Below are 23,293 nucleotides of genomic sequence, written 5' to 3' on the forward strand. Positions count from 1 at the left end.
CCCTGGCTCTGTACCTGCAACCTTCTTGTGAACCACGGGAGGAAGCAAGAGGGCATCTTGCCGCCAAGCCACAGGGTGCAGGCAGAGAGCAGGGTAGGAAGTGACAAGCCTTTCATACATTCATTTTTTCATTCACTCATTCCTTCTCCCCACAGGAAATGTCCTCGTGGGACTCTGCCCAGACGCCCAAGACACAGTGCTTCTTTTCAGTCCTGGGTTTTTTCAAATAAACACAGGCCACAGGAAAGGCCATGTTGGAAGCCACTGGCCTTGACACCACTTTCCAGGCCACACGGACAAAAGCCGTTGCCAGCATCTGAAGTACCTCTGGCCACACAGAAGAGAAAGTGGCCAGAGGCTGCAACCCCAATGCTGGACTGTCGAAGCATTCTCCTGTATAGTACACGATTCTCGGTCTTTCTTGGGAAGGGCCTGATGATTTTACATAGTTGTGAAATGTCCCGAACAGTATCACAAGTAGGTGGACACACCCCACATTCTGTTAACCTCTAATGTAGACATTCACAGAAGGATTCCAAACATACTTATTTAGTAACACACAAAATGGCAAAAAATTGGGTGTTGATCATTTAATATTGCAGATGAGAACTTTGCACTTATTAGCTCACTTAATTCTCATCAGCCACTCCATGGGTCAGGTGCTGGTCTCATCCTCATTATACAAAGCAGGAAACTGAGGCACTGTGTATTTAAGCCATTTGCCCACAATCAAACAGCTGACAAGTGGCAGAGATGTGTATTCAAACCCATATAAGCTGGGTTCACTACGCTGCCTCTTAGATGATCCTCATCTCAAGAGTTCAGTTACTTCCTGAAGGAGGAAACACAGTTCCATTGTGTCTGGAAGGGGATTAGGGCTGTTACCATCTAGTTGCTTACCTATTTGACAATATGACAGGCACAGCTCTGCGTACCTATCTGAAATTCAAATTCCAGCTCACACTTACCAGCCATGGAAATGCGGGCAAGCTATATAACCTTTCTGTGCCTCAGTTTGCTCACTTATAAAGTAGAGATGATAAGGGCCTAGTCCACATCGTACACCCACCTATTCAGTATATCATGATGCCTCTCAGAGAAGATAATGCAAATGTTCACTAAACTATCCCTGGAGCCAAATTCTACACTATTGATAGTAACTTCCTTATTTTGCTTTCCAGAGACTTTTATCTTTATTAATTACATGGTTTACAAATCTACCCTATGAAATGAAGCAGCATGGACTTATTACCTGGGATTTGGAGATGAAGAAACTAACAGGTAGAGATTCACACAAAACCTGCTGACATTCAGGGTCAAGAACCACCAAGTCATAGCTACTGTGAGCCACTATTAGTCAGTAATACTCCATCTCCTATTGAGGCCTCCACAGGAAAACCTGAGTCACCAACAGCAATGCTGAGGCTCCTAACATCTGGGCAATGTTTCAAATGACCTGCTGGTTTAGTACCATCACAAGAGTAACTGAATTGGGCCAGATTCTGTGTTTCAGTTTAAAAGGTGTGTCCTGCCCCAGGGCCTTTGCACTCTCGGTTCCCTCTCCCTGGAACTCGATGTTCCCTGTATATCCTCATGGCTAACTCCCTCACTTCTGTCAAGGTTTTTACTCACCTATCAGCTTCTCAGTGAGGCCTATCCTGGCCAGTCAATTAAACATTCCAACACTTCCTCCTACCAATCAATCTCAGCCTGTTCTAATCTTTCCCTTTTCCATACCACCTTCCAACATATTATGTAATTTACTTCTTATTCTGATAGCTTGTTGTCTATCTTCCACAACCAGAACATAAACTCCCCCAAAGCTGGGATCTTCGTTCACCGAAAAATACCAAATGGCTAGAACTGTGCCTGGTAAAAAACAGGTGCTTGATATATATTATTACACAAGTAAATTCAAAATGCATAGGCACTTTTACAAATGTACCAAATAATCAAAGATTTCACAGCACTGGGGTGCATGGATGGAGAAGCAGGCATTTCATGAGTCTGTGACATGACCTTCAGTGCTAAATTTAGTGCTCTTGCTGTTTCTGTAATTCCTAGTTACCAATTTAACTTCACCTATCTAGGATATGCATGTCAAGAATGTTTGGTTTTTGTTGTTGTTGTTTTTTTTTTTCTTTTTTTTACAAACTCAAGTAGCTACTCACAGGTAAGAAGCAAACACATCCTGATCAGCTTTTCCCTTCTCCAGGAAATAGAGCCAGGATAAAGTGACAGGGAGGCTGACGCAGAAACACTTCACAGTGACAGGGCCATGGGGTTTCTAGGCAATTTAAACTGGGGGAGGGTTTTACTGGCCTACTCAGGCTGTACACAGAGATAGGTACTCCCCTACTAGACAGTGATGACACACAAAGAAGAAAACAGGAACACAGGTGCAGCACTCTTCCAAGAGAAAGGAAGAGAGCTAAAACAGCAGCTGGTGAAAATCATACTCCCTTAGCTGTAAAGCCCCAGGTCCTTGTTCCTTATGGGTACAGGGAAATAATGTAAAACAATAGCTAAGTGTACATGTGTAAGATAAAAGAGACAGCTACACTCAACTTAATGCACTTAAGCTGTACTAAACAATACAGTTATAATGAAAACTATGGGCCTTGTACACTAAAGGCCTTGAAAAATCTGTCAAGCAAGAAACATGCCATAGTCCCATAAACCTTCATTTCATGCTGCTTAAGGGTTTTGACTAGTGGCTAAAAGGAAATAATTCAGAAAGGTCCCCAAGATGGAAATGCCACCTAACCATATCTCCAATACTCTTATGATTGCTAAATAGCAAGCTCCTTGAGAAAAAAATTAAAGATAATATTAACATAGATCTCTTAGCCATCTTTTCATGCATCTTTCTAATGTGGCCACTGGACAACATGGACATGGAATCAGTAAGTCAATCATTAAAAACAACCACCTAACTGGCTCTAAAAATTTAGACTGAACCACAAGCAATAAATACCACTTAACAATAGATCTTTCACTAAATACTGTGTCTGATATATTTTTACTCATGTCTCTTCATCAAAAGCATAGTTATTTGACACTGACTAGAAATAAGGATTTTTAAATTCTTGAATAAGGTTATTTTTATTCTTTCTTTCTGCATATGGAGCTGCTGTTTGAAAGTAAGGGGCCTCTCCTCAGCGGAGGAACACAATAATTTAAGAGGGTCTCTTCACCCTGGGAATTTCTACTGTTTGTTCATTTTTAACATTTACTTTTCCATAAAGTTTGCCAATTTCAAACTACTTCCAAAGTATAGTAATTGTTAGCCTTGCTACACAGTTCTCCTAAATCAAAGCTATTGTTATAACCTTAATTTTTCAATATTTTCACTAAGAGAAAAACACTGGCCTTTTGAAAACGGTCATTACTTAAAAGCTGAGTTTAAGAAAATTTATGGAACCCTTAACCCTCTTAAAAAATGTTTGCACAATCCTTAAGACAGTTTCTGCAAACTTAAAAAGCTCTTGTGATTCACCAACAATTAGCTACAAATCATCTACAAATTTGTTACAGTTAATCCTCCATTTTAATAAATTTATACTTTCTTTTAACCAGCTAATCTAGTACGCAGGCAATGTGGAAAAGTTATTTTACATTAACTAGTTGAACCTGAAATAACTGTTAGCCAGAGTGAATGAACTACGCAATGACAACCTTCCCTAGATGAGAAAAGACTATTTATTTACTTATACAATATATATATTTATTTACTTTACTTATTTAGTTATTTTTCTACTTATTATTGAAGGTAAGGAAAGGAACTTGAACTAACAAATTTCTATTGGAACTCTGCATTATGGGAGTTTTAGTATTATTTTAAACTACCCATCATGAAAAATCTGACTTATCCTTTAAGCAACTTCAGTTATGACTATTCAATTATGAAATGAATCAGCAAATTTGATAAGTCCATTAAACTGCTTTTAAGATGACCAAAACCTGCCAAGCTCTTCAGTCATACCTTTATCAGAGGAGATGCAAAGCTATTAAATGGATGTTTAAAGCTAGGTATGTTTCAAAAACCTGGTCAATTACTCATCAGGATTATCTTTTGAATGGCATTCTGTAGACATTTTGAATGACTTTTTTTTTTAAACCATTCATCCCATTCTAAACAAGCATTCAACGCTTCACAAACACCCACTATGTGCTAATAGAAAGCATTACTCTAAGTAAAGGAGCTTAAATCGGCCTTGTTATTCGTGCATAAATACACAGCAGTCCTGATTTATTCTCTCAACTTTGTAGAAACGTGCGCGGCATCCACGTGGCTGAATCCATACCATTCATTTGGAAATGACTTTCTGGGGCAATTTACAGGTTGTTTGGATTAGGCAGCCCCGTTGGGGCATCACCTTCACCTTCCAGCCTACACAGGACAACTCGTGGGCGCTGGCCACACCTTCCGCAGGTGGCTGGATCGCCTGAGCCAGATGAAGGGACCCATCACCCCACGCTGGAGCTCCGGATCAAAGTGTGCAAATGTGTGCAAGGACTTCTTCGGATTAAAGGACTTATTGAAAAGCCCCGGGGCCCTGAGCAGGAAAGGAAAGCGGCCACCCCTCGAGGCGCCCCCTCCCCGGCGGTCCCCGCGGCCCCCACGCCCGGGGCGCCGCGCAGGCCGCCGCCGCGTATCCGGGGCACGGCGGGCGCACCTCGGGCCTAGCTGCATTTGAAAGGCAAATCGCAGAGCCCGGGAGCATTTAAATGCCCGGCCGCGGGCCCGGGGGACAGCTCTGCAGCAGCCGCAGACGCAGGGCCTCCGGGTCAGCCCGGCCCCGGGGCGCTGGGCGCGGCCCGCGGGTGCACTCGGGACCTCAGCCCGCAGCGCCCCGGCGTCCGCGCCAGGCCGGGCAGGGGCGGGCGCCCAGGTCCCCGCGCTGGGTCCCCGGCTCCTCCAGCGACGGCCGCCGGCTCGGCCCCCTCCCGTCGCACCACACCTAGCAACCGGCGCTGACAGGACGCAGTGGCGGCGGCGGCGGGAGGAGGAAGCGGAATGGCTGCCGCGGTGGAGCCACCCCCACCCCCCGCTCCCACCTCCCCGCGCTGCAGCCGCCGCAGAACCCTGACAGCTCGAGCCCGGGCGGAAGCGGCGGACGCCGGCCCCCTGGCCCCCCGGCGCCCCAGGCCTCTCAGACCACCGGGCCAACTAACTCCGCGCCCCTGCCCAGCCCCGCGCCGCCTGCCCACCGGCCCCGCCGCCGCCGCATCCCCCGGCGCCCGCCCTCCTCCGCCGCCCCCGCCGCGGCGCACCCCCTCGCCCACCGCTCCGCAGCCGGCGCGGACGCCCCTCGGAATCCCCCAGCTTGCCTGCCCGCCCGCGGCTCCTCGGGGAGCCCTCCCCCGCCCCCACCCTGCTCCCCGCCCCCAGGCACCTCGCGCCTCCGTATCCCGCCACCCCCACGCCCCGGGCTCGCACGCACCCTCCCCGCCTGCCGCCGCCAGCCTCCCTCCTGGCCACCCCTGGCCATCCTGGGGTTCTCCCCTGGGCAGGAGTTTCCTGGCACCGGGCACCCCCGCCCACCCCCAGGCCATTTACCGATGTGGTTGTCCTCGATGTGCTCGATGAGGTCGGCCAGGGTGGGGAAGTGGAGTCCGCAGCTCCCGAAGCGGCAGGTATTGGAGAAGAAGGAGGCGGCGGCGATGCCTGTCATGGTGCTACATGGAGAGCCCCCCTGGTGTCGACTCTGCGAGCGCCGGACGGGCGGGCGGAGGGAGGGAGGGAGGGCGGCAGGGTGGGGTGAAGAGAGGAGGGGCTGGGAGAGGGGGAGAGAGGCGGGGTGAGGGGCGCGGAGAGGACGGGACGGAGGGAGAGGGGGCGAAGCGATGGAAGGAGCGCGAGGAGAGACTGGGAGGCTGAGGGGAGGCGGTGGAGGCGGCGGCGGCAGCGGGAGCGGGAGCGGCGGCGGCGGGAGCGGCGGGGGAGGGGGGTGAGGCCACCGCGCTGGGAGGAGGGATCAGGGCGCGCGGCAACAGCTGTGCGGCCCCAACCTCTGCTCCTGCACCAAGGCCTCACCTGGGAGCGCCTGCCATCAACTTTTATCTCACGGGCCTGCTCTTCGCAGTTGGTAATGGGTGCAATCTGTTTGGAGCCTCCTTGGTTATGTATATTGCATTCTTAGTATAGAGTAGTACACATCTATTAATTACACATGCATCCAGCCATGGGGAGTTACCCAGGCCCCGCTCCAGGACATTTGCTTGCACTTGGCCACCTGTCTAGGTGTGACACTGACATTCACAGGGGACCCAGGAAAGGTAATTGTGTGCACCTTACTATCTAAACCTTCTTAAAAAAAAAAAAAAAAAAAAAAAGGCCCTATTCTCTGGAGGTTTGTACTAACTAATTGATTTTAATGAAGTTTCCCACTAGGCCAGAAGAAAATCTTAGCTTTATTTAAATTTCAAAGTAGAGTGCTTGATTACCAAGTGCATTTATTAGCCTGTGTTTTACATATGTACCACGTTTGTTATATACCCTGCTGCTTTTGGGAAAACAGAAACTGAAATGATTTTATTTCTTCCCAGATTACAAACCCCCCACTTCCCTAACTCAGATCTGGGAATTAACCCATCTGTCTCCCTGGGAGCAAACTGTCAGAGGAGAAATGACAGTGCATTGGTTAAGGCTAGAAGGTCAAGGGACATATTAACTCTTCATCTAAAAGAGAAGGGATTCCCCAGTCAATCAAGGTGGCACCATCCTGTAAGCATTTCAACCAGAATGTTGACCACTTAAACACTGAAGTTGAATTTGGTAGCTCCCCTGAAAACAAGCATTTTCCCAAGAATCAATTACCTCATTGTCCCCACCCCCACCTCAGTTACACTCATATTTTTGCCTGTTAAGTGTGTGTTCCTCTATAGCAGTGGTTCTCAACCTTCCTAATGCCGCAACCCTTTTATACAGTTCCTCATGTTGTGGTGACCCCCAATTTCATTGTTACAAATTGAACATAATTAAAGCATAGTGATTAATCACAAAAACAATATGTAATTATATATGTTTTTTCCAATGGTCTTAGGCGACTCCTGTGAAAGGGTCGTTCGACCCCCAAAGGGGTCGCGACCCACAGGTTGAGAACCGCTGCTCTATAGCATTTTTCTAAGTGCCTAAGGAATATTACATGATGAAGAGCTTATGATCCAATAGTGCCTTTTAAAATTAATTCAGGTATATCAAAATTAGCATTTTTCCTTTGGACAAATTTCACTTACCCTCTTGGTGCAGATATTTAGAGAAATAGTATTCCCCTCTCCATAAACTATACTCATCTATAGTGTTATTTCCAATAATAGGATTGTTAAGGTGTTTCATTTGTGTGTTTAGAGTAAAAGCATAGCAAAGTTTTGCAGCTATAATACTTGGGCATGATGAATTCCCTCACCCATGACATTTTCTCTTCTTGCTCCTTTCTTCTGTTTCCCAGCTCACAAGGTAACAAACTTATGCTGAGATGAGAGTTGGGTTGGGTGAGGCTAGGGCAGTTGTGTTGTTGAAGTTCAGTTTGGTGCCAAGAATGGTTTCCTGGGCCCACTTGGGGGTGGGGGCAGGGCCCCAGTGGGCCTGATAATCAGCCAAGGACCCGGTTGGCGGGAGACTGGAACTAGGGCCAAACAAGGATCTAAAGAGCAGGAGTTAGAATTCTAGATCTTGAATTAGAATTTTGGCAGCTGTGCAGTGCATTCAGTTGCCCAGGCTGGGAAGGCCTTCAGCTAAGAGCCGACAGAATATATGGCAGACACACACAAACCAAAACAGGACAGGGAAAGAAAATGCAAAGGCTTTAGTCCAATAGGTACCAGAACAGCTTCCCCCTAGAGATGTGTTAGGCACCCCCACTATGCATTCTCCAGAGCTCTGAAGAGGCAGCAGCTCTGTCCTCTGGAGGAAAAACTGTCAGTGGGGAATTAACTCCAGAGAAAGTGTGGAGAGGAACAGAGGTAGTTCACGAGAGAGAGCTCAGAGATGGAAAGTGCCATAAATGTGTAGGTGAAAGATGAACGAAGTAAGGAGACTGGGTTTCCACTAATGGCTATCAGTTTCAGTATTCCTAAAATAAAACCTTGATTGGTCAAATTTAATAAATAGATTTTGATAACAAAGGAGTCAACATAAAATAAATATTTTTATTTTTAAATTAAATTTTTTTCGTTACCTTGGGCAATTACTAATTTTTTTGAGAGTCTTTTTTGCATGTAATAATCCACTTTATCAATTCTTCATATATGAACTAAAGCTCTACTTATATGACATCTGATCATATTTTTTTATATGTCCACACTCTAGAGGCATTTCTGGTCTTTATATTAGGTACAAAGTCATGGTCTTTAAGATCTGGAAGGTACTCTGGCCATCAGACCCACTGATTTTATAGATGAGGTAAGGATGCAGTAAACTGAGGCCAGAAGCCGGGAGTGAGTTCTCACCAGGCACACACAGTCTGTTTCCTGTCTGTGTTCATAGTGCACGCAGTAAGGCAACAATAGACAAAAAAAAAAGGGGGGGCAAAGAGTAACCACAGGCAAACTTTAAAAAATTGCTTTATAATGGCATGCTTACACCATTATATACTAAAAATGTTTGTTTCAGATAAAGTCAACACTAGATTATAAAAACATAGAAAAACCCTTCAACCTATTATGTCCAAGAGAAAGTGATGGCTGATATACCTCTGTGTTTTCAAAAAACATTTGACTCCCTGATTTGGGTAGTAAAAGATACTTCAAAGGAAAGGGACAGTGAGAGAACTGAGGGGTCAGAAGGATATGATAGCAGCTGTGGACTAGAAACCATTTGCCTATCCCCAGAGCACTGTGCCCCCCAGTGTGTTGGCCTAGACAAAGTATGGACATATAGTGGCCCCATAGCTTGGTGCTTAGCATTACAAATGATCTGGTATCCAATCACAGTTTCCCCAAACCCAGCATGGCCATTACTCAAATTCTAGGTGCCAGGAAGGTCTAAATCTATTAGCCTAATGGAGCCATTTGAAGCCACCAAAGGGGTCTGTTTCATGCAGTTGTCTGGCCTCCACATACAGGACTCTGTTAATCTAGGGATACACTGATAATCAAAACCATGCACTTCCTGTGCCCTGTGTGGACATCTGTTAATACTACAAGAGGATGTGTATGAACATTGGATTCTATTTTGAATTTAACTCTCCATACCGCCTTCCACTCTGGGTTTTCTGGATCATTCTGCCAGTCCTCTTAAGGGATCTTTCAGGTTTTCCAGATGGAAGCAGGATCCTAGTGTGGCTTGAGGCATTCCTTTACCGTCACCACTGTTTAGATGGAGCAGATCATGAACCCAGGTCTTTTTCAGCTCATGTCAGCCTATGGCCATTTATAAGAAGTTTTGACACTCCCCAGCTCTTGAAGACTCAGGCTGCCACTTCTGCCAACAGCAACCTTTGCCTCAATTGGATGTTTTCTTTAGGTCCCACCTTCTTCCAAGGAGGACAATGTCTACTCCAGATTTTCTTGTTTAATATTTATGCAACCAAGTCTTAAGCTCTCTGTATTGATTTTATCCCAGCTCAGAAATGAATCAGCTTTATCTGCTCTTTGATGATTCATTCTCACTTTGGCCCCCAGTCTCATTCCTAGAATTAAGGTTTAGCCTTAGAAAGAGTAACAGGGGTTCTCTGGTTTGATGCCACCAGTGACCAACCCTCAGGGGCATTATCCCTTAGCTCCCCACCTGGCAGTTTCTGCCTTATTGGCTATATACATAGTTATGACATTGCATTTCCAGCTCCTTGCAGTATTTCTTCAGAACTAGATTAATGAAATACCCAGCTGATGACTACAGTTCTAACTGAACATCACAGGCCTACCCCCTACTGCAGTCTGCCACACTGCTGCCCGATGATAGCTACAACCCCAACCTCATGGGATAAGGCCAGCCTAGCATGCAGTTTAAATAAGAGCATAAGAACAGCCACACCATCAGTATTTCACTGGTTCTTTTTTACATGATTGAACATCTATGCAAGGCTCCTGGTGCACAATTGTAGAAGGTGTTACTTATATAGGCAACTGCATTAACAGTGACCCCAGGATTTGTATAACCCTTCAGTCCTGATCCAAGGGATAAACATTGAATAAGACAAGAACAGTCTCTCCTCATATGAGGGAGTAGCTAATGCTTTGCAGGGTCCTCCTGAATCGGTCCTCAAAGCCTGCCAGTGTGGCTTAGTGGACTCCATGTACTGTCCTTATCCTCTTGGCTGCTCTGGTGTCTGCCATTTCCCTCCTGCATTAGATTATCAGCTTTGGCTATAAAGGAGTTACCAAGGTACTAATACTTAAAAACAACTGCACAACCTTTCTGCTCAGACATGTGTCCTGGGCATTACTGGTGCTCACCCAGCAACGCCTAGTGTTGAAGATTTTCTGTCTCTTCAGAGGCTGCTAGCACCTTTTTTTGTTTCTTTGTTTTGGTTCTAGCTTTTTGAGGTTTCACCAGCTCCCACTATTATAATTCTTTCCTCTGGGACTCAGACAAGTGTCAATGGAGACTGGGCTGGAGGATCAAGTTGGGAACACTGCTCCCTGGTGTCACCTCCCCTGCTAGAATCCCTCAGCACCACCCTTCACCATCAGAATAAGCTTCCCATTCAATGACCACCATAACGGGATCTCTGCAGAAACTTCCTAGCCCTATTTCCTTCAGTCCCTCAGTATCCTGACATTTCAAATGCACTCACTGTACACACACAGGCCACCTTGCCTTTGCAGGTGCTGTTTAGCCCACCTGAAACATTCTTCCTCTTCCCTCTCCCTCACCAAACACACTTCAGCAGCTCTGCTATCACCTCCTCCAGGAAGCCTTGTCTGTTGAGCTACATGCTTATCATCTGTGCCTCAGCCAAGCTCCTTCTGCATTAGATTTTGACTGTTGGTTTACTTGTCCTTTTTTTTTTTTAATATATTTTATTGATTTTTTACAGAGAGGAAGGGGGAGGGATAGAGAGTTAGAAACATCGATGAGAGAGAAACATTGATCAGCTGCCTCCTGCACAGCCCCTACTGGGGATGTACATGCCCTTAACCAGACTGTCGTTCTATCCACTGAGCCAAACCAGTCAAGGCCGGAAAAAAATTATTGAACACAAAGCCAAATCTCGACAAGTTGGAAAAGAGAAAAGCAAATATAAGGAAGAACTTATTGAAAAATGCAGGAATAAATGTAACCTGTTGTGTAACCACAGTTTAGCTGTAGGGTTTTGTTTTTAAAAAAATATATTTTATTGATTTTTTGCAGAGGAAGGGAGAGGGATAGAGAATTAGAAATATCGATGAGAAAGAAACATCGATTCAGCTGCATCCTGCACACCTTCTACTGGGCATATGCCCGCAAGCAACCAAGGTACATGCCCTTGACCGGAATCGAACCTGGGATCCCTCAGTCCGCAGGCCGACGCTCTATTCGCTGAGCCAAACCGGTTAGGGCTTAGCTGTGGGGTTTTTTTTGTTGTTGGTTTTCTTTGTCTTGTATTTTTTTAAAATTAAATATTTATTGTTCAGATTATTACAGTTGTTCCTCTTCCCCCCCCCCCCCATAGCTCCCCTCCACCCGGTTCCCACCCCACCCTCTGCCCTTACCCCCACCCCACTGTCCTCATCCATAGGTGTACGATTTTTGTCCAATGGACAAAAATTGTCCTTCTTCTTTAAACCAGTGGTTCCCAAATCGTTTTTTGTTTTTGTTTTTTTAAATACCTTTTTATTTTGACTTCAGAGAGGAAGGGAGAGGGAGAGAAAGAAATATCATTGATGAGAGAAATCATCGATTGGCTGCCCCCTGCACGCTCCCTACTGGGGATCAAGTCTGCAACCTAGGCATGTGCCCTGACCAGGAATCGAACCCTGACCTGGTTCCTAGGTCAACGCTCAACCACTGCGCCGCACTGGCAGGGCCCAAACCTTTTTTTAAAAAAAATATATTTTTTATTGATTTCAGAGAGTAAGGGAGAGGGAGGGAGGGAGCGAGGGGGGGGGGGAGAGAGAGAGAGAGAGAGAGAGAGAGAGAGAGAGAGAGAGAATCATTGGCTGCCTCCTGCATGCCCCACACTGGGGATCGAGCCTGCAACCCAGGTATGTGCCCTGACTGGGAATCAGAATCGAGACCCTTTAGTCCACAGGCTGATGCTCTGTCCACTGAGTCAAACTAGCTAGGGTGGCCCATGTTTTTAATCAAGAACCTCATCAATAAAAATTTTAAACTTGATCTCACCAATATTTATATTTTTATTTATAAATTATATATAGGCACTACTATTCAAATATAGTATTTATATTACAAAATACATCAGATACTTTAAGAAGATATGTTTTTCAAAACAGAAATGGAAGGTCTCATTATCTTCATCCCACACCCAGAGTATTATCTGACCCCCATCTTGGGATGACTGCATTATAGTTTGGAGGCCACTGATCTAGTCTTCTTGAGACAAGGGACTATTTTTCATTGTGCCTGCCTGTAGTGCTCAATAAAAGTTGTACAGGGGTATAATTTAGCACTGTGATAAGGCAATGCACTAAGATTTCAATGCTGAAGCAATTTCTAACAATTTCTTACAGTTCTCCTTTTATGTAGCATCAGTGAAAGACTGTCTTCCATCATCTCTGAGTCTGGATAGATTACAATAGTTATACCTTCCCATGATCATGGCCCAGCCTTTAAGGAGACCTCTTTTCAGGTCCAGTACAGTGTCACTGCACTGTGCCCCTAATAGGCACTTACAAAGTGCTTGTCTCATTGGTTTTGATGGCACTAGTTTCCTACTCTCTGCTGATGCAGACAAAGCCATTCAACTGGACAGAGATAAGCAGAGAGGCATTCAGCCATGACATGAGATCTGACACTGGCTCTCCTTTCATTTGACTGACTAGGACACCTTTCCCTTTCACAGAAGTTCAAGTTCATCATGATGGTTGTTTTAAATAACATTCATTGAGTGCCTACTGCTGTGTCAGGCATTGAACTAGATGTATTAACATACAATAGTTTTTAAACCCTCTGAGATAGATGAATACATTATGTCCAAATTGTGAATGAGGAAAAACAAGACCCAGGTAAATAAGGTAATTTACTGAGGTCCATAAAACTAATAAGTGCTAGAACTAGGATTTGAACTCAGGACAGCCTAACTCCAGGATTCTCTTCTTAACATAGATCCATACTTGCATTTGAGTGTGATAGATTATTTTTCTATTTCCCCTTGAATTTGGGAGAAGAACCAGGCTCTTGGACAGAGGTAGGATCATGCTCACATACCACACAGACACTAAGATTGGGGGCAAAAGCATCCTCTATCTCAAATGCACTTAAGAGGGGGTACAAGGGTCAGGATGGGGTATTGATGATGGAGGGGGCTTGGGGCGTCCTTCAGGTATTGAGGCTCTTGGCTTGTCTTTTCCCATTTTCTTGCTCCTTTGGAAAGTACTTTCATTGCTGTTGCCTAAATACCTTACTTTAAAATTGAACTTTATATAGAAATAGGACTTTGAAAAGATACTGGTGTTTTGCTCTTTAGCTAGTTCCCAACTTACCTTTCATTGTGTACCTTCCTTCTGTTGATACTGGGGTAGAGAGGGGAACACCCGCATCGCCTATCATGTGGAAAGGTGACTCTTTTTGCTGTTGTCATGGTCTTTGTCGCCTGTGTGTAATGACTTTAACCATGTTGCTCTTCAGCCAACTGCCTGACAGAATCTTATTTGCTGTTGTAGTTTTAGTTCCATAGAACAAACAGCCCTGCTAAATGCCATCTCACACGGCCCTGAAACTCAGCCCCTTCTCTTCCAGAGCTGGATTCATGTGGAAGCTAGTGCTACCTTTCAGAAAATGGACCAGATTTCAGAAATTCTACAGGAAGGGCTTTCCCCCTTGGTTTTATAACTAAATGTACGTTTCTATAATTTTCATCCTGGTGTGCTTTTGCCAACATCTGTAGTGCCTCATTATATAATGACTTTTTTAAAAAAATTGAATTTTAGAGGTCTCAAACTCAGAAGTCTTTAAGGGCTAGGAAAAGGAAGTAATGAGAGAAGAAGGAAGTATGTGCGTGCATGTGTATGTATTATGTGACTGGTGGGGGCCAGTGAATTGGAGAACACTATTCTCCCAAAACACTGGAAGGCAAAAGAGTCCCATCTGCAGGCCATATTTGGCCCATGAGCCACCAGTTTGCAACCTCTGTTCTCTCTTGCATGTCACAGTGCAACAGTTAACTTACTTTCACTATCACAACAGCCAACAAGAGTCTGAATTATTTCTAAATTGCTCAATACCGTGAATTAGGTGCAATCTAATTTTTAGTGCAGGTAACTAGAAAAGGACCCTTTGCAACTGAAATAGGACCTCTAACAGGATGTTGGAGCTGCCCACTTCTTGGTTCTCAATTTCTCTCAAATTTCCCAGTGAGTCTTAAGAAAAATAATTTTCAACAAGCTGAATTTACTCCAAATTAACCTAAAGTGAGGGCTATATATAGATGTTTTATAGTGCCTGACCAGTCTCCAGTTAGACTTTAAAATAATTAACTAAAACCTTCAATTGGTAGGCTTGGTCTTCCCTGTCGTTGAGTGTCCTGTTCCTAGGTCTGCATTTCAAGGTCACGTTGCCTGGAAGGCATTTAAAATATATGTGGTAATCTAACATTTTAGATTATAATTAATCTTTGGTATCAGAGCCAACTTCTCTCTTTTACCAATCCCTTCTCACCCATCTTCCCAATCCTGTACATCCCCCCATTTTTCTCCACCTTATCCCCTCACCCTTACCACCCCCCCAACCCCCAATACCTTTTTGAGATTGATTCTTGAATAGAGCCTGGGGCACAGAAAATATTTGGTACTGTTTTTGAGAAAGTTGTACCAGAGGAGAGAATTTGAGAAAGAAATACAGTTAGGAAAAAGGAAATTGGGAAAGAAAACGAAAAGGGGGGGGGGGAGGGCAGAAACAAAGGTTGAGATCTTTTTGTCTTCTCTCTCCTGTTCACTCAAAGCCATGCAGCAGAGAAATCCTCCTCTCTGACCACCCTTACTCAGTCTGCCCCTTTCTCAACCACAGTCAAGTCCCTACAAAGATTCAGCATCCAAAAGACCCAGGTCCCAAGTCTAGTTCTATCACTTAAAATCCATTGATCTTGGGAAAGTCAGTCACTCAAAAAGATTTCCTTGTCTGGATATAACAGTCCAGATCCTACCTGGGTCCCAGGGATGAAATGAGATGGCGCATGTGCAAACACATTGGAAACTAAAATGCTAATCAAAGACGAGACATTATTATTATCCCTGAATCTAGTGCTCAGATGGTATGACATGTGGTCTCCTCTTCTCACCAAATGTCCTTAGATTTCTTGGGGAAGGGGTGAGTGGTACAGTCTAGTTCAGCAGCGAGGCAGACCTTCATTTTGGAGGAGAAAAAAAGCCATTTACAATTGCTAACCAGTGCTATTTCTAAGATCTCGTGAGGATGTGAAATCACTTTGGAGCATACCTTCTCTGTTCTGGGACCTTCCCATTTGAGTGAATCCTTTTACTTATGTAAATATAGTAAGAATAAGTACCCTTTATTCCAGGAGAAGGAGCAACAGGAGTTGTGTTTGCTTTGTTTTGTTTGCTTAACTAGGCCTTGGGGCTTCAATTCTGCAGCAGATGGGGTCTTGCTACCAAAATGACTGGCTCAGAAGTTGGACCCAGAAGGTCCCAAGAGTTAAGCTTTGAGCTTTTATTCATGGTTGTCTAGTTAGAGGCTGCTCTCTTGTCCTCATGTGAACAAAGAAGCATGTAGCTCGGTTGATGCTGGCAGGTATCTAATGACCATGAGGGCCTTCTTCCTGAGGATAAAACCAACCTGGCAAACCACAGAGTTGAGAGATTTCAGAGAACTGACTGGAGCTCTGCTAGAACTGTGCTGATCTTTGCCGTTACACAGGCCAAGCACTCACCTTTACAGCCTAAGCCAGTTTGTGTTGGGCTTTATAGTGCTGGATGCTGAGGGCAAGGTCATCCTAAATGGTAGTCTGAAGGTTTTCGGAGAAGGTGTGGAAATGTCACATAGCCTTTGGGAAGCTTCCTGACAGGAAGCTGCTCTAGTCTCCTGATCTCCTCCACTGAGTTCCCAGTTGTATGCATCCTTCTGATGGGCTGAGGGACACTGATGAAAGGGACACTGCTGGAGGTGGGTGCCAACAATAGGCCTGATCGTTCATAAAAAAAGGACAGCTGGAGTGGGTCCTAGCATGGGGTATGGATAAAGCGGTATCACTTGGCTGATGAGTGTCAATATAGTCCAAGTTCAGTTTTATTAGATGTTGCCAAACCACTTTCCAAAGTGGGTTTGCCAGTTTACATACCTGCTCTCAGTGTTTGAGAGTTCCCAGGGCCTTTTACTTTGGCTTTGCCCACAGGCTCATTAAACAAGGTGTTTTGGTTTTACTGGAGCACAGCAGCTTACAAACAGCAAATTAAAAGGTTGCTACTAGAATAAGACATACCAAAATGTATACACATACATACAGCCCACAAAAGCATAAGAATGCAAGTAGCATAGCAATTTGGGGTAATGGTTTAGAGGTAAATACATTTCAGTTATCTTAATTAAGTTATTAAAAATGCCTGAGAACCTGCTGGTTCTAACCTGTCCTCATGAAATAGGAATATATAAGCACTCCATCAAAATTTCCTTTCAGTATCCATAGTGGTGGAGTTGGGAAGGGAGTTTGTGTGTGTGGGTGTGTCGGGGCAAATGGTGAACAGGTAGAAAATGGTAAGAAAGTTTGGTTTCTACACAAGTAGCAGCCAGTCAAAAATGTTCCATTACATTAAATGATTCAATATATGTTGATGAAACAGGCAGTAAGATTTCATAAGATCTCCACTAATACCTGGTATTCATTCAGTGAACATTTATCGATATGCCAACCTATGCAAGGAACAAGATGATGATTTTTTTTTTTTTTAAAAGGTCCCTATCACAGGTAGGTCACAAATCAATGGAGGAAAACAGAAGCATTTTCTGGATTTGGCCCAGAAATGCCAACTAACTAGAACTGAGAAAATAACAAGTACGATAATAAGTTCCAAAGCAATTTAGGAATACGAAAGAACATACAGTATGTGGGTGATTCTAGAGACAAAAACGCAGAAGTTATTCTGGTTTTTTTTAAATATATTTTATTGATTTTTTACAGAGGAAGGGAGAGGGATAGAGAGTTAGAAACATCAATGAGAGAGAAACATCGACCAGCTGCCTCCCGCACACCTCCTACTGGGGATGTGCCCGCAACCAAGGTACATGCCCTTGACCGGAATCGAACCTGGAACCTTTCAGTCCGCAGGCTGATGCTCTATCCACTGAGCCAAACCGGTTTGGCTATTCTTCTATCTTTAAAAATAGCTTGCCCATTGTCCATTTCTAATGCTACTGAAATAATTAAATGTTCATTGGTATTTCATTTGTAAATCACACAATGAGAAAGCATTTTAAAGGCTCTTAATTTGGCATTCTAGAGAAGACAGCATAGACTATGGAGCCAGGTTTTGTGGGGTTCAAATCTGGAGTCTGCTATTTACTAGCTGGGTGACCTTGGGTATGTGACTTAACCCCTCTGAGTCTCAGTTTTATCTGTCAAGTAAATACTTATTTCACAGTGTTATTGTGAGGATTAAATGAGTTAATATCTGACACTTTCAACCACCCAGAAAAAAGCTACATGTTCAGTTGGATCTGGATTGGCCATGGAGGAGTTCAGTGGTTTGCTGAAATCCACTCATGTCTGATGAGTCAGGAAGACAGATGTACCTGGCACAGGTCCACTGCCAATCTCCCTGGACAATGACACTAAGGGAATCTGCAACCAGAGGGCTTGGATTTTCTCTCTGACATTGATGCAGGGAATTCTGCACTTTCATGGTACTTAGTTATGGCCTAGTTGTTTGTAAATTTGGCCAAATACTCCTTCTGCCTGCTCTATGTACTTGTTTGTGAGACAAGTAATATGTCCTTTTATTAATTCCAACATTCTCCCTGTCAAGCTCTGTAAGATCCCCAGCTCCACTGCCTGGAAATCCAGGTTTCTGTGATGGCCACAATTGTAACCATTCCAGGCATGCCTTCCTTTGAATTTCTCCAGTATCCCTGCTCCTCTGAGTCTGTCCTATGGTGTCCCCCTTATCCTGACTCTGCGTCATTTTTGGAAGCCTGTCCCTCTTTCTAGCAGTTTTGAAATGATGCTAAACTACCAGGACTGGCCTTAACAGATCATTAGAATTAAAAATTAAAGGCTAGAGAACACTTAGCAGATACAAAGTGCTACATAAATATGAAATAACTAGTGGCCCGGTGCATGAAATTCATGCACCGGTGTGGGGACTCCCTCAGCCCGGCCTGCACCCTCTCTAGGGGACCCTTTGGGGGATGTCTGACTGCAGTTGGACATCCCTCTTGCAATCTGGACCGCTGGCTCCTAACTGCTCACCTGCCTGCCTGCCTGATCACCCCTAAGTGCCTCTGCCTGCCTGCCTGATTGTCCCTAACTGCTCTCCCCTGCCGGCCTGGTCGCCCCTAACTGCCTATGCCTCGGCCCCCACCATCATGGATTTGTCTGGAAGTAACTCAGATGTCCAGAAGACAGCTGGTTGAACCAGTCTAATGAGCATATTACCCTTTTAGTAGTATAGTTAGATTACATAGGATAGGATTGCTTAAATCAGGGTGGGGGGTGCTTTTCAGCAGGAGGAGATGCTCTTGGCAGACAAAAATTCATAATCCCTATATCTGGACTGATAGCTAGCCATATGCACTATACTGCCAAACCAGTCATTAAAAAAGTGAACCACTGCCGTAACCGGTTTGGCTCAGTGGATAGAGCACCGGCCTGCAGACTGAAAGGTCCCGGGTTTGATTCCGGTCAAGGGCATGTACCTTGGTTGCGGGCACATCCCCAGTGGGAGGGGTGCAAGAGGCAGCTGATCGATGTTTCTAACTATCTCTTTCCCTTCCTCTCTGTAAAAAAATTAATAAAATACATTTTAAAAAAGTGAACCACTTTCTTACACCTTACACCAAACAGCTGTTGCTCTTAAAACCCCTCCTCAGCCCCTACCTTAGGTTCTGTCTTCACAGTTCACCCTGATTAGGTTCTGATTGGTCGGTTTCTATGCCAGTCAGTGTCAAAAGCTCCACCTCCTAGGCAGCCATGGGCTCCTCGCACTTCACCAAGATTTGGTTCTGATTGGTCGATTTTATGCCAGTCAGTGTCTCTGGGCCTATCTCCAGGCCTGATCAGAGAGGCGTGGCTGATCAGCAGCCCCCTCGGAGTCTCAGAGAGAGAGGCGTGGCTGCTGGTCAGGCCTGGAGAGAGAGAGGTAAGTGCTGATCAACAGTTGCCACAGAGGCTACGGATCAGACCCTGGTTCTCTCTCCAGGCTTCTCTTCAGGCCTGATCCTCAGCCTCCTCGGCAGTTGCTAGCAACGGCAACCCAGCACCAACTGCAGGACTGACTTCTGGTCGGTCGAGCATTCGGTCTTTTTGGATGTTACGGTCCCTGGGTTTTTATATATTAGGATAATGCTTCAACTATAAAAATGTACATTTTACTGCTTTTATGGCAATATAGGTTACCTGACTTGTTTGTATCTGCAAAGCATTCTTCTTAAGTACTAAATTCATCCTGCAACATTTGGAAATATATATTACCAAAGCCACTTGTTGTCTTAACTAACCATTCAGCACCTGCTTTTAAATGTCTAGGACTGTTGTTTATTTCTCTGCAACTGTCAACTTTGGTCTCAAAGCCAAACTGCAGAACTTTAGATTGTTTTCAGCAAGAAAAAGTTTAAAAATATGAGTAATTAAAACACCATGCTACTTATAGTTTCCTTCATGCAAATTAGCTAAAGTGCTCTTCAAAAAAGCAGGAGGGACGAAGCAATTTACAGGTGGTCCCACTGCACTCTGCACCACCTCTGCTCTGGGGAAGGTTCACCCTAAAGCTAATGGCATTTCTGATTCAGGGCCCTGAAACCTGCATACATCCCTCCCAAGTCCTGTGTCTAATACTGTGTTCTTTTGAAGAGTTCCCCCTTAAAATTGAATAAGCATCAATCTTGACAAAGCCTAATTTTCCCTGTTGGTGCCACATTAATGGTCACACATGGCTACTGGTACTGGGACAGCTTGGATGTGTTCTGTACTCAGCGTCAAAATCTGTCTTGCTAAAGATTGCGCACTACTTGTCCAAATGTTTATGCATTTGCTGACCTAGGGCCTAAGACACTATCTCCATCTCTGTTAGTCAGTCCTTGTAAGCTGAGAAATCATTTCCAAAACTTTTTCTTTAGAATCCTGCAGACTTGAGAACAGTAGCTCAGGCACAGGCAAGAGAAGACATTTTTAGAAGCTATTCCTTTAATTCATGGTTTATCAGCCTCAGCACTATTGACATATTGGGCCAGATCATTCTTTGTTGGGGAATGGGGGAGGAGGAGGCTGTCCTGTGTATTATAGGATGCTTAGCAGCCTCCCTGGCTTCTATGTACTAGATGCTGGTATCAACTCCCCACCACATGCTTCATCTCCACACCCCCTCCACCCCTTTCACCAAGTTGTGACAACCCAAAGTACCTTCAGACATTATCAGATGTCCCCTTGGTAAAAATATCCCCTGTTCAAGAAGATCTGCTTAATGGAACATTCCAGCAAATACCCTAAGATGGAAATTTTTCTTTTCTCTCAAATAACAAGATGGGCATTTTGCTGCTCGCTGGCAAGACTTCCTCTACTCCAATGCAGGCATGACTTTTGATTGACAAACTCAAAAACTAATTGTTATTCATAGATGACAGGATCTCATACATATAAAATCCTAAGGAATTCATACACACGCAAAAAAAAATCTATTAGAATTACTAAATGAGTTCAGCAAAACTGCAGGCTACAAGATCAATATGTAAAAATCAATTGTATTTCTCTTCACTAGCAATGGATAATTGAAAATGAAATTAGGAAAACAATTTCATTTATAAGAGCATCAGAAAGAACAAAATACTAGGAATAAATTTAACAAAAATAAGTGCAATATCTGAACACGGAAAAACTAAAATGAAACATTGTTGAATGAAATGAAAAGACCTAACTAAATGGAAAGATATCTCACTGGAGGACTTAATATTGTTAAGATGTTAATACTCCTCAAATTGATCTATAGCAATACAACCCAGATTTATCAGCTTAATTCCTTTTTTAAAAAAGCCCAGCTGCCATTTATTGTTTTTGGCAGGAATTTAAGAGTTGATCCTAAAATTCATATGGAATATCAAAGGACCCAGAATAGTCAAAACAATCTTTAAAAATAACAAGAGCCTGGCCAGTGTGACTTAGTGATTGAGCATCGACCTAGGAACCAGGAGGTCATGGTTCGATTCCTGGTCAGGGTACATGTCCAGATTGCGGGCTTGATCCCCACGGTGGGGTGTGCAGGAGGCAGCTGATCAATGATTCTCTCTCATAATTGATGTTTCTGTCTTTCTCTCTCTCTCCCTTCCTCTTTGAAATCAATAAAAAATATTTTTTTAAAAAAGAAGAAGAAAGTTGGAGGACTATTATTTCTCAATTCCAAAATTACTACAAAATTACATAAATCAAGCCAGTGTGGTACTGGCATAAGGATAGACATATTGATCAATGGGATAGAATTGAGAGTTTACATTTATAATCCAGTGATTTTCAACAAGAATGCCAAGACAATTCAATGAGGTAAATAATAGTCTTTCAACAAATGGTGTTGGAACAGCTGCACAATAATAACAACATAAAACGAATGAATTTGGACCCCTACCTCATACTGTATATAATTAATTAAAAAAGAATTAAATGCCTAAATGTAGGAGCTACACACATAAAACTTAAAACATAAAAGTAAATCCTGGTTTCTCAGATTTGACTCCAAAAGCAAAAGCAACAAGAAGAAAAAATATATAAATTGGATTTAATCAAAACTAAAATTAAAATGTTTGTCCTTCAAAGGACACCAACAAAAAAATTTAAGGCCAGCTTAAACATAGGAGAAAATGTTTGCAAATTATATATCTGATAAGAGACTTGTATTCAGAATATATAAAGAACTCTTACAACTCAACAATAGAAAGACAAATAATCCAATTTAAAAAGAGCCAAAGATTTGAACTGACATATCCCCAAAGACATGGCCAATAACCATATGAAAAGCTGCTCAACATCATTAACTATCAGGGACATGCAAATCAAAACCATAATGAGATACCACTTCACTTTTGTTATGATGGTTATAATAAAAAAATAAAAACATAGACAACAGCAAGTGTTGACAAGGATGCGGAAACATTGGAATCCTCATACATTGTTCGTAGTAATGGAAAATGGTGCAATTACTTCTAAAACAGTTGACAATTCCTCAAAATGTTAAGCATAGAATTACAATGACTCAGCAATTCTATTCCCAGGTACTGAATTGAACTTTGACAATGAAATATGATAAATATGAATGAGACTTAAAAATATGTGCCCACACAAAAATTGGATATGAATGTTCATTGCAGCATTATTCATAATAGATAAAAAATAGAAGCCACCTAAATGTCTATCTACTGATGAATATATAAACATAATGTGGTTTATTCATGTTGTTAAATATTATCTATACTAATAAAAGGGTAATATGCTAATTAGACCAGGTCAACCGGACATCTTCCGGACGTCCGACTTCCTTCCAGAAAAAGCCATGGTGATGGGGGCTGAGGCAGAGGTGGTTAGAGGTGGCCAGGCCAGCAGGGTGGCAGTTAGGGGAAGGCCAGGACAGCAGGGGGGCAGTTAGGGGGTGACCAAGCTGGCAGAAGGCAGTTAGGGGGTGATCAGGCCAGCAAGCAGAGACAGTTAGGGGTGATCAGGCAGGCAGGTAGAGTGGTTAGGGGCAATCAGGCAGACAGGCAGGTGAGCAGTTAGGAGCCAGTGGTCCCGGATTGTGAGAGGGATGTCCGACTACCAGTTTTGGATATCCTTTGAGGGGTCCCAGATTGGAGAGGGTGCAGACTGGGCTGAGGGACCCCCCCTCCCCGCATGGATTTTGTGCACCAGGCCTCTAGTCCTATATAATAAAAGCCTAATATGCTAAGTGTCTGACCATTTGACCAGTCGCTATGACGCACACTGACCACCAGGGGCAGATGCTCTGACTGGTAGGTTAGCTCACTGCTGGGGTCTGGCTGATG

The 23,293-nt window shown here is 43.9% G+C and overlaps 1 protein-coding gene across 2 annotated transcripts in view; it reads right to left on the reverse strand.

Moving 5' to 3' along the window:
* The window catches only part of JAZF1 (JAZF zinc finger 1), a 306,522-nt gene extending 300,391 nt beyond the window's left edge, over nucleotides 1–6,131 (reverse strand). The window contains exon 1 of one of the 2 annotated variants that reach the window (XM_081102026.1): nucleotides 5,564–6,131. In XM_081102026.1, coding sequence (XP_080958152.1) covers nucleotides 5,564–5,678 — 115 coding nt within the window. In that variant the 5' untranslated portion in view covers nucleotides 5,679–6,131. The remainder of the gene's footprint in view (nucleotides 1–5,563) is intronic. The other variant, XM_081102029.1, reaches the window with a different exon arrangement.
* Nucleotides 6,132–23,293: the final 17,162 nt, after the last annotated feature.

This window comes from Myotis nattereri, assembly GCF_964212035.1.
Source record: "Myotis nattereri genome assembly, chromosome: 11".
In the NCBI taxonomy this organism is placed as follows: domain Eukaryota; kingdom Metazoa; phylum Chordata; class Mammalia; order Chiroptera; family Vespertilionidae; genus Myotis; species Myotis nattereri.